This window comes from Anabas testudineus, chromosome 5 (genome assembly GCF_900324465.2).
Source record: "Anabas testudineus chromosome 5, fAnaTes1.2, whole genome shotgun sequence".
In the NCBI taxonomy this organism is placed as follows: Eukaryota; Metazoa; Chordata; class Actinopteri; order Anabantiformes; family Anabantidae; genus Anabas; species Anabas testudineus.
Window position 1 is genome coordinate 13,461,760 of NC_046614.1, and position 14,664 is coordinate 13,476,423.

Consider the following 14,664-nt stretch of genomic DNA (forward strand, 5'->3'; position numbering starts at 1 on the left):
ATATTATAATCGTCCTCCCTCCTTGTGCCTTGGTGTGTATATTACACTGTTTGCGTTGGTTCAGGTTTGGTAATTGATTATTGACTTGAATTGTAATGTGATAAAGGTTTTGTCAAACAATATGAGGCATACCATGTAAACACAATAGGCCTCTTTCCACATCAAGTATTTGTTACTAATACAACAACTAACAACAATGACTTTCATTGAAGTATCATGATAACCAGACATGCCAGCACAGCCAGTACCAGGAAAATGAAAGTTAAACAGAATTCAGCCATCACTGAGGGTTACACCCATGCTTTTGCTACTGTGACATGTCAAAATGTGAGCCAAAGTAACCCGGGCCTTATAAGTGAACAGGGCGTCAAGATCAAGTAAAACAGGACGAGCATAAATGCTGTTATCTTGCATCAGAGGCGAATGCTCCCTTATTTCCAGCCCTGGCTAGTATACCATCCTATGCTTACAACAGTGACTTTGCAGATTACAATTTAACAAAACATACAATAAGTAAATAAAATATGATGCATTGTTAACTACCTAATAAAGCATTAGATGTATTTGTATGTTTGAAGTACATCTTCACCAGGTTCATTTTGCTATTGAGATGAAGATACTTTAATTTGTAATGAAGTATTTTTACACTGGTATCCGTACTTTACTCTGATCTGAACATTTACTCCAACACCAAACCTGCATAGGAGAGACCATTGAAACATGCTGACAAACATCAGCTACAGTCTTGTTTGTTGTGTCATTCAGACCTGGGTGTTGTTGTTCACAAGTCAAAACATATATACTTTAATAATCGTGACAGACATTGTAATGTGTTAAATTATTCGGAGAAATTACTTAAACCTTTAAAGAGCCTGTCAGATTGAGGCAGACAGGCAGAGATAGTCTGCACTCAGCTGGTGCAGCAGTGTATTAATAACTGCAGCTCTTACTCTAATCCTGATAAGAGGCTTTCTCGGAGGCTCAGTTGCACCTCGTGGAAGCCAACTCAGGCCCATTTCCATGAAAACAGTAACACTAATACTTCACATTCATCTGTACAGTACATACAAGTGGCCAGCCATTCAACAGTAAAAAAGGAAAACACTGTGAGGAGAAAACATTTCTGAGATTTATTTCTCTGAAATCCACAGGCATGTATGAGCATCTTCTGAGAATAAAACCAGTTTGTAAACACATGTCCTCTAACTGCTAACAACAGTTTTCTACAAACAGCCTTTGATATTCATTCTGGCAATGCTCCTGTCATCGGGTGTGTTTCTCTTCTTCACATGGATGATCTCCAAGTGTTTTGTATTAAAAAGAAGAGAGACACACAGAACTCTGCCTTTCATTTCATTTTTCTGTAAGACTTGTCGTAAACCTCTGACCTATTTGTCTGGATGTCACGTAGCGTTAAGCTGACCTCCATTTATCCACACTCACATTGGTATTAACATGTCTTTTGAACGTACATTCAACTATTTAAATTTGTAACTATTCATAGGGCATTTATTGAAATAGTTCGAATTTCAACACTAAACCACGGTTGGAGGATTTTACATTTTTATTTTTGTGACTTTTTCATTGTCAATATGCTGTGAAACAGTGTTACTAAATGTGGTTGTCTTCCTGATAATAATGGCACTGTGACTGGAACTGACTATGTCCACTGAGGAGGTCATTACAGGGACACAGGGTAGGGAACAAACCTGTTAGCTTTGTCAGGGTTCATCAGGTTCATTGATTTCACGATGAGCAAATAAACATTTCTCTTGGCAAACGTCACCCCGTCCACCTCACAATGAGCTCAAAAGGAGAGAAAACACAACTCCTAAGAAAACACAAATTATTTTAGCAATACATTTGGGCTGCTTAGTAGAAACACACATGGGACCACTGATCTAACAACAAGCAAAAACCTATTCAACTATGTCGGCATAATGGTGGTAATGGGGAATTGACATATTGGCATTGTAGAACTAAAATATTAAACAGCAGCTCAAACAGACATAGATAAAAAATATATAATTGTAATAAGACTGAGCTCATCCATCAGTAGCAAAGTCACACTGAGGTTTATTCTTCTGAAACCTCTTGTCCATGCTTCCTGGTGTGTTAAACTGTCCCAGTTTCACAATGTGTGGTCATGGAGTGTGACCCTTACTCATGTCATATATGGAAAGGGTAGTTCTGCAGGTAGCGCAGCAGAGGCTTCGGGAGTGGCAGCTGCTCGGGACATTTTGTGTGTCTGTTGATGGTAAGGCGCACCAGGTGCTGCAAAGTTGGGAAGGCCTCTGGTTTGTGCAAGGGGTTCATCAGTTTCAGAGGGACTCCACTGTCTTTAGCTGCGGGCTGGACAGGGTCAGGCTTTGCTTTGTGGTGAATGTCATTAGACGCCTGGTCCTGTGGTATGTGGCCTGAACCTGTGTAGTGCTGCACGAGGCTGAGAACATCTGGGAAGGACTGCAGGTGAGGCAAGCCAGGGGAAACTGAGTCCAACCAGAAGGCACCCCTGCTGTACTCTATCCGCACACTGGTGGGTCCACAGCGGGTTTTCACTGACAGGGCCAGCATGTACTGAGGGTGACTGCTGTCCCGCACTAGGAATGTGCCTTCAGACTTTGTCAGCAGAGCTTCCCGAGCTTCACCCGCTGAGACCGAACCCCAGTACCAGCCTGTGATCAGACAGATGTTTTTTTGTTCTTTTAGTTCAGAAAAGGTTTATTGTACATATAGAAAAATAAAAAAGTCAATAGTCTTAAAACAACAAATGAACACATATTGTTGAAAACGGTTGCAGAGGAGGTGAAAATATGTGCATGTGTTAGAGCAGTAAGTCATTTACTAAAGTGCCAACTAAATAAAAATAATACTTATGAGATGTAGTAAATGCAAACAGCTAAATGCCCTGTTGTAATTAAAATGAACTGCTGGTGTACCTGAGATCTGTAGATATTGGTAGGTGTTGGTGATGCAGCGGAGGTCCTCGGTTGGGTCCCAGGGTGGAGGAGAGGGATTAGGGCAGCAGGAGTCTCCTCGCTGGTCCTGATGGAAAACGGCCACTGCACGGGCAACCATAGCTGACTGACAGAAGACCTGTCAAAGTAAAATACAGAACAGCATATGTATGTCAAACTAATTATATTGTACTCTGTCCAAACACTCTCTGATGTAAAGTATAAGTTGATTTGTGGCCGCTTTTATTACAGAAATGACCAAAATGGACACACACACAAAACCAAACTAAAACGAATAAATAATAGAACTAATGTAAAACAAAAATAAACAAAAACACTGCACAACACACACACACAAACAACAAGACAGACATATAGGTCTGTCAAGTTAATAGCTCTGTGTTATTTAGCCTATATTTCAACAAGGAAATGTTAGAATCAGCTAAAACAATTTAATGAAAATTAAAGTCAAATAATAAGATGTTTACAGAGGTAATAATCTTACCTTATATCAAGCAAAATCATAAAGAGTGCAACCAGGATGAAAAACAGCTGAATGGATCATGGTGCAGCAAATTCCCACATGAAGTAATTTGTTTTGATAAACGAAAAGTTTCGGATTGATGCGCGAGAAGAAATATTCCTTATAAAAATGAGAGAAACTGTCCGTGTGTCTCTGGCAGTCTGCTATAAATAACACTGAGAGGCTGAAGCAGAGTGTGTGCTCTTTTTATTCAGTAAACTGCGGGGCAGAAAACAGCTCAGTTCAGTTTGGACTGACAGAGGTTTCCCGGAATCAGTTTTCCAAGAAAGGTTTTGTGTTTCAGCGCCTGCAGTGACAGACACGTTCAGTCAACACACAGCGCATCCTGCACGGATTTCAAAATAAAACTCACCCGTGTTGCTCTTGGCAACTTCACGAAGCGATGTGCAGCAATTTATCTTGACTGGCAGACACTTTGTGGTGAAGGGTCCCCAATATATGATCATGATTTAATGACTTTTGGGGAAGTTGCACTGTTAAATAGAAACAAACTCTGTAAAAAAGACATTTTACAATAAAAACTGCTTGAATTAAACAAAATAAAGGATTTTAAAATGTTTTAGATTTTTTCCCACCTTCATGTCGAAGCTATGTTACGTTTGCAGTTATTCACACCTTTTATTTCAAATTGTGTTTTTGCCTACTGTATAAATATAAAATAACTGATGATATTATCAATTCAACATGTACTCCAGCAATCACCTGCTCTTGCATTACTGATATAGTCTTGATGACAATTTACTGAAATAGTTTGACTTATAGTCAGTTAGTATATAGACACTGTAGACTACCCATATTATTGATCATTATTTATTGAATAGCTATATCTCCACCCGCCGATTTACGCGTTTATTTTGAAGACCGGAAGCCTGACTTCCTGTGAAGTTGGATTCACACTGCGTGTCTTGAAACAGCTGCGCGCTTTAATGTGTTTAAAGCTGCGTTCAGGGGTCTGTGAAATATAATTACTGCTTTTCAACCATTAAATATACAATGTACATCATGTAGTATATTGTTTATATTATGTAGGCTAATGCTGGTATGGTTTCCACTTTACAATGCCATCATTTCTGATTTTATGTCTATTTGGCTTCTTTATGCTGTACAGAAAACCAAACTGTCACATGTTAACCTCCAATGAGTAATCTCATCTCTTTACTAACTCTCTCTCTTCAGGCCATTCAGCACAATTTGAAACCTAATGGTTATGTCTCTTTATATTTTATATATCATGCTTTGGTGGTGGAAACTGTCGATTTGTTTTCCAGGAAATGAACTAAACTGAAGTCAGGATGTGTTTGAAAAGTCAAGGTTTGCCATCCACTGCACAATTCCCATGTACAGAGATAATCACCACTTGAAACTGCCACTCGGCTCTGACTGTGTTTCCAAGAAAAAATAGTCTTTCCTGTGAGGTATGAAAGCAGCAGAACACACAGCTGAAGGCTTCTGAGTAAAGCACCTTCCTGGAAAACACACACAACAGACTGACCTCTACTACTGAGCTGTGATCCCTGCTGCTGGCTGGCTTGCACGACTATAGGATGTCACACACACACACACACACACACACACACACACACACACACACACACACACACACACACACACACACAAAATAAGAAAGAGAGAGAAGGACGCTAACACAATAAAGTAAAGAAAATATTTTATTGTAGGACCGTGCAAAACAACAAGCCTTCATCAAACACTGAGGTTGTGTGTGAAGAAGACGACTGTAAAAGCGATGATGATGAATGTACATGTGGTAAAGAGTGAACCATGGGCACAGTATAGGCCTATTACTGGCAATATAAAGGGCAATCCACCTAAAACAGACATTTCCCAGGGATCCTGATTAGATTATTTGTAGTCAAAAGAACAGTGAAGCAACTAATTCCCCAGACTGGAGCATTGACAAAAGAAGGCAACTCAAATGAGAAATATTGCCCTCAACTTTGAGAGTAATTGGCAAATGTAAATACATTTAGAAAATAGTGAAACTACTCTCACGAGAAACATTTAGACCCTAAACGTGCTGTTTTCATCTGAAGTTTCCACTGGTTGCCTGATAAGACTCCAATGAATCAATGCTGCCATCCAAGAAAGAGCCAAGCACATGAACACTCATAAAACCACACTTGCCATGTTACACTTTGGTATGTGTACCAGTAAAACAAATTAAAAAGTAGTATGTCCACTGTGGGTGGATATTATTACTTTAGACAAGGCCTGGCCCTTTTGTTGTTTCTTGTTTCATGCTAACCTGAGCTAAACAGCTGCTGGCTGCAGTGTCATATTCAATATAATATAATTGTTCAGTGTTATAATCATATAATTTCCCTGTTTTATACAGTGTAGTAGTACAAATAAAGAAGGAATGGCTAGAAACTAAACATTAAAATAAGTTAATTCATAGTTATGGGTCACTTTGTGTTTGTACAGTGTCTAACTTTCCTCTCCGTTCTCCCCTGCACCCTTGATCAGGCGTTTGTTGCCCCTTTTCCCTCCTGGTCCACGGGGCTTTGCAAAAGCCTGCTTTAAGGTGTGCTCCATCGGGTGGACTTCCTCGTACAAGAAGTCTTCTGTCAGGCCGTCACCGCTGTCTATCTCCATCTGTGCCCACACACGCACACACAGAATATTACACAGGTTCATCACTACACTTTTCACTATGATGAATAATATTTCTCATAATCTCTAGTCTTTAGCAGTTTGTAGGTTTAGTCGAGCTCTACCTTTTTGGTGACCTCCAGCTGGTAGTCTCTCTCCACCTCATCCAGTAACCTGTTCTTACAGCTGGAGTACAACATCCTTTCCTTGATGCTACAGGTGTAGCCAGGCATCGAATATATAAACACTAGAAGAAGTATGAAGTCTTTAGTTAAGCAGCTGATACTTTCTACTTTACAAGATTAATTGTAATCATAATTTCTGCTATATAATTTCTGCATGCATAATGCATAATGTCTTAGCTCCTTGGACGATGACACAGAAACCTGACACAGGTCATTCAGGTCTTTAACAGCATCCTAACACATCAACACTTTATAAAGTTGATAAGGCAAACAACTGACTATTTACACACCCCGCAGGCATGGAGCAGCTCTAGCTTTCTTTGGAAGTCATTTATATGTCCATCTGACAAACATTCACTCTCCTTTTAGCTCGGTACTGTTTAGCATACTGTGGGTTTGTGAATTGCTTCCACTGAAATGAGCTGCCGCTGCAGTTATGAACCACAAAAACAAAACACTGAAAGACTGCAAAGCTCTGTAGAGATAAGAGGAACATCTCTGTATAATTCTCAGTAGATTTTTCATTAAGAGTGAACCCTTTCCAAATTGCGCAAAGACATTTGATGTAGTATTTATATAAAAATAAAGACTTGCTGCGGGAGCCACTAAGAGGTGAAGGTTCTCTAAGACAAATATCGACTCAGTGTTCAAGAAGCCTTTAGTCAGAGCATCCACATGAAGGTTAGGCAGGTTACAGGGAAGGTTAGAGGTTAAAGAAAAATGCTCAACATGTAAAGAACTTCATGTGTGTTTCTTTCCTGCATTAGTTCAACACTGAACTGACCCAGTGCTTCCTGCAGCTGACCCTGATGGGAATGTTTGAAGACGAAGAAGTGATATCTGGGTGAATCTGTGGGAATCCTGTAGGGAAGCTCACGGGTTTCTGTAGGTTTGGTGTGAACCAGCTCAATGGTCTCTTTCTCTACATCCAGCCGCTGTGACACAACATACACAAACAAGCTTTGGTTAGTGGTCAAGTCAGGCACTGCAGGTTTCTCCGTATTTCACTGGAAACGTTGTTTTTAAAATAGATCCTTACAGCTTATTTTCATTTACAGGAATGAATGAGATGAAAGTATGTTCCCCGTGACACACTGTGTGATTAGCGATAAGGAATTTCTGTCAGGACTCACCAGCTGTATGTAGTTGATACGCTTCTGCTTGAGTTGCTGCAGAGCTCGTTTGGCCTCTTCTTGTAATGGGAATGCAAGGCCCTGAAGAGCCTGTGCCCTTTTGTCTATGCCAAACTCCATTGTAACCTGCAAGAACAAAACACAAAAAAACTCAGTGTTGATATGACAAACCAGACAATTAAAACGCAGTGGGTCAAACATCTATGTAGAGGACTGAACAAACCCTCGCTCGCGCAGTTGGAGTCCCAATCCGTCTGCGTTCATCCTGTGGAAATAAGAGACAGTTTTCAAATCTGTCTCCTCGCTCTTCTTCATGCTCAAATGCTTAAATTTGTATTAGAAGGAAAATCTACAAACCCATACAACTTTATCCTGCGGGTATAAAAAGTTGAAGAATACAGAGTGAGTTCAAATAACATACAGTACATAAAGTATGATGTGGTTGATGTCATATTCACACAGTTCCTACCTCTGTGACTTTAATTCGTTGTAATTCCTGCTCGGCTGCTGTGAGTGGAGCTGGAGAGGAGCGGGAGGACATGTGTCGGAGGTAGCCCTGAAAGCACAGGTCCTCCTACAAACAGACAGGGGACAAGCAGGATTGTAGATCACTCACATTCAGTCATCAGTCTTCATAACAAAGACATTTTACCAACCTCAACTGTGCCAAATATTTCGTCCCTGATGTGACCTCCTCCAAACTCTTTCTTCAGAGTGGCACGTGTCGCTGCGTACATCATCTTCTGCCGCACCTGCAGGATGACACAACAGACAGGTTTCTTTTTTATTTTTGCTCATATTTATTTTATGTTTTCATATTTATTTTTATTTTTTAGACAGAGCACCAGGTTCCTCATATATATCAGTAAATGTATAATAATTGTATATATATTGTTTAATTTACATATCTTTGTGGTCACTAATGTTAACAACAATCCAAACCTAAACCTGCGTTAAGTTTGTTTTTGTATGCAAAGACAACTTACTTATTTATTTATTTTTCTAAAACCTTTTTTTAAAGTATCACTTATTCTCAGTTTACAGTAATCAGCATCTCCACATACTGGTGACTGGTCAGGTGACCAGGCGATGAAGATCCACTCGTATCCCTGTGCATTCTGGGAGTCCAGGCGGTAGAGGATGTAGCACGGCTCCTGAGGTGTGAGCAGAGGAAGCAGGAACTGATCATAGTCTTTGTCCCAGCTCTGTGCAGGCTCTCTGCATGAATCTAGCACCAACTCTTCTGCAGACAGACATGTGTATTAGCAAACTCCTCTCGCGGCTAACGAGTCAGCTGAAAGGTTACTTGTGTCAGATGTTTCTCAATGGAGGAAACAACTCAACTCGTGTTTACCATTTCTGATGACAATCTTCATTATTCTGATGGCACCTCCCCTTGCTTGAGCCAGAAACTCTTTCAGCTCAGATGTTGCTAAAGTAACCAGATATAAGGCAGACAAGTCAAAACTGGGGATGGGGGGGTTGACGGCATTAGAGACAGAGTTGGGTAAGTAAGAACCTGAGACTCCACTTCAGGGAGAAAATTTGATCCACTGCCAGGCAGTCACGCTGTCACCTGAAGTGACTTAGACAGGGAACATATGCATGAAATAATCACTGAGAAGTTTGAGTTTGAAGTATTAGAACAACCTCATTATTCTGCAGGTTTACATGAAGGGTGGTTTGCTGCTTAAAACCTGATTTAGCTATTTGTTAAACTCCTTCCTTCCTTCTCACCATGGTTACCAAACACAGCGGTCTTATAAATGATGCAAGATCAGGTGAGAAAGGTGAGAGAGGTATGCTTCCGCCAAACCTGTCCCCCTATACTCCAATTACCAAATGCCATAACACACACACACACACACACACACACACACATATATATATATATATGTATGTATGTAGCATTTAAAGATAAGCGCTAAATCTCATTACTTGTCTCAGTAGCAAAGTCAAACATTCAAAGTGCATCTTGGTCTAAAAGAGGCGTTCAGTGTTATTGATGTGCAGCTTTGTCCACAACTATCTTTACATCATCATAAAATAGCTCACCAGTAAGATTGTGAGGATGCATTATTTGCAACATCACAATTCAAAGATCAAAAAAGAAAATGAAAAAGCATCTAAAGAGAATGTGGAAACAAGTCGGAGACAAGTCGACTAAAACAGCCTTCAGCTTTATGAAAATGATCCGAACTTACCGTTAATTCCAGTTTGGTGTGACATCTTTTGGCAGTCAGTTTTCACCTCTTCACACTCTCATTCAAGAATGACCAGGTCCAGGTCTCCGTGTCTTCGTTCTTCTCGCTCTGCAGGTAGGATGCCTCTCCACTGATGGCAGACAGATAGACCCACGCACACTGGTGACATAAACTCCTCGAGGGTGACTTGGGAGACTCCTAACACTTGAAATACAATCTGCGGAACTGTGTCTGATGAGTAATAACAGGCCTGTCAGTGGATATGCCACCCTAACCACTGATCTAAAGCTCTTTGCGTGTCGATGACCACAACTTAGAAAGGTCTTGTGGGTGGGGACACTTCCTCAGTTCAAACACTGTCCTGTGCGTGAGGGACAAACCAAGCTGTGTAGAAATCCACTGTTCACGACATCAGTGTCTTGTTGGAGAGTAACGACATTTTATCACTCGTTCATATAAGGTGGCCCATCAGCTCAAATTCCAGCCGCCTGGTCACAGAAACGTGACACCAAGCATGAATCTGACCGCTACATTTCAACATTGTTGCCTGGACCGTAAAGTGGGGGGGTTTCAGGTATTTGTAGTCAGTGAGTTTTGTGCATATTGACTGACAAGGTTGTGATAAAAATTTCATGAAAAGGTGAGAACGAGGCTGGTGTTTCAATCAACACCTGCACCTTGTAAAATATAAGAATGAGGCCAGTTCCTTAGAAAATAGAAAACACACACAGGATACAACAGTCTGTATAGTGCAGGGTTAGGTTGATAAGAATCAGACGACCAGAACCTCTCTCTCTCTCAACCTTCAGGCACCTCAGGTGGTCACACACATACTTGGAGGTGGGTGAGAGAAAGATAAGTGTGTACCTGTGAGGTTACCTGTGATGGGAATCATCCATTATTCACTCAGTGGTGAGTACACAACCCAAGCATCTATACATTATTCAACAGAGCCCCCTCCCCCTCCTCTATTTCAGGAAGACACACTTTAAGTAAACAAAAAAAACACCCATTCATCGATCTGATTAATGCTGCCCTGTGTTTCTCTCTCCTGTGTGTGTGTGTGTGTGTGTGTTTGCAGATTGGTTTACTGACTGAGTGAACTTCTGTTTGCATCTTTTACTGTAAGTGAGCTCCTGTAAGTGATATGTCATTGTTGTGTGAACCGGCAATAGATCCATTTAAAATGACCTTACAGCATCATTCACTGTGTTTAATGTGTCAACTCTCAAATTGTGAAAGAAAAACCTGTCATATTTAATGATTACATATAAAGCTGAAATGAGAACTTTATATGTAAATTCACAGAAATTTAATCTGCAAAAATTGCTGGTAAATAATAAGTAAGTTGTTCATTTTTTCATGCAACAATTACTCAACTTGTCCCAATTCTGACTTTTCAATTGTGCTTTTATTTGACTCTTGTCGTGGGCGACGTGAACATTTTTCAAGATTAAGGTTTATCCACATAACTGGACCTCTTTCAGAACAGTGTCCACTGTCCTTCAGACGAAGGTACACTGCTAATGCTGGTTCTGTGGTCTCAGTGAAGAGCTATACAGTGTACATAATGTATATTCAGCAGTGAAAGGTGTTTAGAGCCGGACCAGAATCAGCAGTGTCCCTTTAAGGAGAGAGGACACATGTTGATGTCAAATATTTTGGACAGAGAAGATGGATGTTTTGAGGAGGGTGTAAGAGATTTCAAATGAAAATGTTTCAAAGTAAGAGAAAGAAGTCCAGTTTCTATCTTCTAGACAAACATTTGCTGGTTTTGTCGTTTGGGCAAAGCCACCAACAGGAAGTCCTCCCTTTGGCCCGGGGGAAATTCAAGTTTTTGACCATTTACTGAATTTGTTGATCAGATTAAGCAACAATGCAAATAAATGTATGTAGAAAAATAAGGAACCATGGAAGAAACTGCAACTTGTATTTTATTTGTAAAACTATTTATTGTGAAATATGTAAAACAATAAAAACAAATATGATGAATTAGATCAAATGTCACGACACATGAGGTATACAGTATGTGATTCTGTTCTGCCGCAGGTGCATCAGGCCTTAAAACGCTGTTGGTAAAAGTCTAATAAAAAGAGTTTTTACTGTAAATACTACTGTGCAATGATGGTTCTTTAAAAATGGCAACTGAACACATTAAATTTATCCCACATGACTGTATGATGGCAAAGTTCATCTATAAGTCATCGACGCACGGGAGCCAAAATGTCTGTTAGGAGAAGAAGAAGAAAGTAAAAATCAGCACTCTGTTCATGGAGGTTTGTCGAGCAGCAGTTCATTTAGTGTGTTTGATCATCTCACCATGTTGGTGCAGGCGCTGGCAAACGTCATGTATCTGGGATTAAACTGCAGAGTGTTGATGGGTCCTGGATGTTTCCCATCCAGCACTGCCACCTTCATCCCACTCTCAGTGCTCCAGACGTGGACCCTCCCGTCTTCTGAGCCTGCACAGCAAGATGCGTTTAAATACAGTCACGACGGAGAAGTCACAGAAAGAGAACCAAATAGAAAGCTGAGGAATTTTAGCTCACCGATCATGACAAACTGTGAGTCAGGAGTGAAACAGGCCTCCAGGGAGATGCCTTTACTGTTATTGTAGCCCTTAAAATGAGCAAAGATATGAAAACCTTCAGCTGAATGAATGAATCGTACTAATATACAGTAGAAACAGATTGTGGCACAGGCTTGTGGCAATTTAATTGATGTACTCTTACAGAAAACGTGTGCAGCACAGATCCACTGAAAGCGTTAAGGACACGGATCATCCCTCCATTTGTAGAGATGAGAATCTGTTTCCCGTCGTTGCTGAACTTCAGTCCCGTCCAGTCACAGACACGGTTGAACCTCGTCTCAAAGGAGGCAAACGGACCCTGTTCACATAAAGATTTAACATATCACAAAAGACAATCGTGATTTTTAAAGATCGACTCCCTAATTAATATCGCCGAGCAGAAACACAAACTTTCAACACTCTAAACTTGAGTTTCACCTTGTCAAAAGCACGGAGGTCGTACAGTTTAATAGCCTGTGATTCTACACCTGCAGCAAATATCAGGCCATCAGGGTCAAAGGAACATACAGGTTTCCCCAGTGGATTTGTCAAACCCTGAAATAAAAACACAAAGAAAAAGAGATCCTCGATCCAGTTAACACAGTTTATATGCTATTTTCTCCATTTAGTCTTTATTTACAGCATTCTGTGTTTGACTGTTGTGTTTTAATTAATGTATGTTTTACATCTGAGAAGAGAGATCCAAGTGTAGCAGGTTGGGGACACCCAGTGGTCACAAGACAAATGCTGATCAACACGAGGTTTGGTAACTACTGAGATATTCACACCTTAATGTGCAGTCATTTTTCAGCCCGTTCACAATAAACTCACCTGACAGTTTGGAGAGCGCAGGTCCCAGATTCGGATTGTCTTATCCAATGAGCCTGAGATAAACGTGTCATCCACGGGGGACATGGAGAGAGCAGTAACTCTGGAAAACAAACAAAACAAACAACAACGTGAGATGTAACGGGGGTCCCGTGGAGGACGGGGGCAACAGATGTAAATATACTAATGTTCTTGAAGAATCTAGGTAGTTCTCCTGGCTCTAATTAACCCTCGAGCACATGACAGGGCCATAAAAATAAACATATTCACCATAACACCTGTATAAATAACACTACACTTCTATTGCTCCTTTGAATGCTGGTTGGTCCAGATGGTGACATTTACTCACCTTGCAGTGTGACCAGGGAAATACCTGATGTACTTGTTGTCGGTGAGCGACAGGTATCGAATGGTGTCTACAAGACACAAAACTATATATTATGCACGAAAGCTGAGCAGAACACACATCTGTGGAGTCAACTTCTAATCCAGATGTGCACTTGCTGCTTGGTGACTGTGAGTTGTTACCATTTCTTTATCAGGGACTGTACAGATGTTTGGGCTGTGTAGCAGAACCGAACAGGTTAAATCATTCACACAAATAAACTAAATCAGCACCAAACAACAGGACAGGTACAACACATGTGGAGATACCATCTAGTTTGTTGGAGCTGTAGATCACGGTCTGTGTGTCTCCATGAGTGTAGCGGATGAGGTCTGCTCCATACTTCTTGCTGAACAGGGTCCGTTTGGGTCTGACAGGGGACACATCAGGCTTTTAACTGGTCATCTCAGAGCACAGGTAGGCTGCTGCACTCCCGTTCATCCAAACAGGGAAATGTTACACTATATGCTTGCATGTATGACTTCAATCATAAAGGTTTTACACTCTTACTATTAGTTTTAATGGAAGTAACAGGGACTTACTTTCCCTCTCGGATGTCATATAACACTATGCGGTCGTCGTCGCTGCTTGATATTGCATTCTCCCCACTGGGGCAATAATCCACACAGTTGATTTTCTGTGAATTTTCTCTGTACGTCCTTGCGACCCTGAAACTCCTCAACACGCTGTCTGTGACCTTCATGGCTGCAGCTCCCGCTCTCTTCAGATCCCTGGACAGAATTCAATCGCTACATTTTCGTTTGGACAAAAGCACAATTTACAACATGCAACTAAATATCAACCTACAATACGGTGCGTTCGGTTTGTTCATCACTATCTACCAGTTGGGCGGTGTTTTTACAGTCGCCATTGTAGTCAGAGCCAGTGGCTACAACGGGCTGTGGAAACATAAGAAGCGAGCATACCTGTTTTTAGAAAAAGGAAATAACGACAGACCACAGGAAACTGCTGCTGTTGTCTTTTTATTGAGTTTTATTTATGTTCCTATTTATACATTAAATACATAATCAATACAGCCAGTCTATAGATGATCACATTTAAAAAAGAACTGGGATAATATATAACATCTGTCAGCGTTTATGTATAATTATTTTTCTTTATGGCCCCACTTGGCGTACTTCTATTTGAATTTTTTATTTATAAGCTGTATGCACAAAAGATTGTTGTCATTTGTTGGATTATTTGAAAGTTGTTATTGTTGTTTAGGTGAAGGTTGGCCTCACATTTA

The 14,664-nt window shown here is 40.6% G+C and overlaps 2 protein-coding genes across 4 annotated transcripts; both read right to left on the bottom strand.

Annotated features, from left to right (window-relative positions):
• Positions 1 to 1,107: 1,107 nt before the first annotated feature.
• Positions 1,108 to 3,741, bottom strand: LOC113154254 (cytokine-inducible SH2-containing protein-like). Its single transcript, XM_026348351.1, has 3 exons — positions 3,463 to 3,741; positions 2,940 to 3,096; positions 1,108 to 2,675 (listed from the first exon to the last, which is right to left on the bottom strand). The coding sequence occupies exons 2-3, from the start codon at positions 3,076 to 3,078 to the stop codon at positions 2,170 to 2,172; spliced, it is 645 nt and encodes a 214-aa protein (XP_026204136.1). The 5' UTR covers positions 3,079 to 3,096; positions 3,463 to 3,741; the 3' UTR covers positions 1,108 to 2,169.
• Positions 3,742 to 5,154: 1,413 nt separating this feature from the next.
• On the bottom strand, positions 5,155 to 14,299 carry LOC113154246 (WD repeat-containing protein 82-like). 3 transcript variants are annotated; one of them, XM_026348339.1, is made up of 17 exons: positions 13,958 to 14,299; positions 13,685 to 13,785; positions 13,380 to 13,446; positions 13,034 to 13,133; positions 12,641 to 12,757; positions 12,366 to 12,521; positions 12,183 to 12,252; positions 11,953 to 12,095; positions 8,494 to 8,667; positions 8,086 to 8,181; positions 7,899 to 8,003; positions 7,787 to 7,801; positions 7,653 to 7,694; positions 7,430 to 7,555; positions 7,081 to 7,231; positions 6,237 to 6,358; positions 5,155 to 6,114 (listed from the first exon to the last, which is right to left on the bottom strand). In XM_026348339.1, exons 1-17 carry the CDS (start codon positions 14,116 to 14,118, stop codon positions 5,947 to 5,949), a joined length of 1,914 nt encoding a protein of 637 aa, XP_026204124.1. In that variant the 5' UTR covers positions 14,119 to 14,299; the 3' UTR covers positions 5,155 to 5,946. The 3 variants fall into 3 exon arrangements, with proteins under 3 accessions (XP_026204124.1, XP_026204122.1, XP_026204123.1); XM_026348337.1 differs by lacking the exons at positions 11,953 to 12,095; positions 12,183 to 12,252; positions 12,366 to 12,521; ... (3 more) ...; positions 13,685 to 13,785; positions 13,958 to 14,299 and adding exons at positions 8,784 to 8,861; positions 9,634 to 9,914 and having other exon boundaries at positions 8,494 to 8,672; XM_026348338.1 differs by lacking the exons at positions 5,155 to 6,114; positions 6,237 to 6,358; positions 7,081 to 7,231; ... (4 more) ...; positions 8,086 to 8,181; positions 8,494 to 8,667 and adding an exon at positions 11,602 to 11,860 and having other exon boundaries at positions 13,958 to 14,283.
• Positions 14,300 to 14,664: the final 365 nt, after the last annotated feature.

Bases quoted from the DNA above. Each gene is read 5' to 3' on its own strand.
- LOC113154254 (XM_026348351.1), bottom strand. From the start codon at position 3,078: ATGGTTGCCCGTGCAGTGGCCGTTTTCCATCAGGACCAGCGAGGAGAC. The intron at 2,676-2,939 runs GTACACCAGCAG...GTCTGATCACAG, and splicing joins CCAATATCTACAGATCTCAG to GCTGGTACTGGGGTTCGGTC.
- LOC113154246 (XM_026348339.1), bottom strand. From the start codon at position 14,118: ATGAAGGTCACAGACAGCGTGTTGAGGAGTTTCAGGGTCGCAAGGACG. The intron at 12,758-13,033 runs GTGAGTTTATTG...TTTTTATTTCAG, and splicing joins TGCGCTCTCCAAACTGTCAG to GGTTTGACAAATCCACTGGG. The intron at 6,359-7,080 runs GTCAGTTCAGTG...TACTTCTTCTAG, and splicing joins TCAGCTGCAGGAAGCACTGG to TGTTTATATATTCGATGCCT.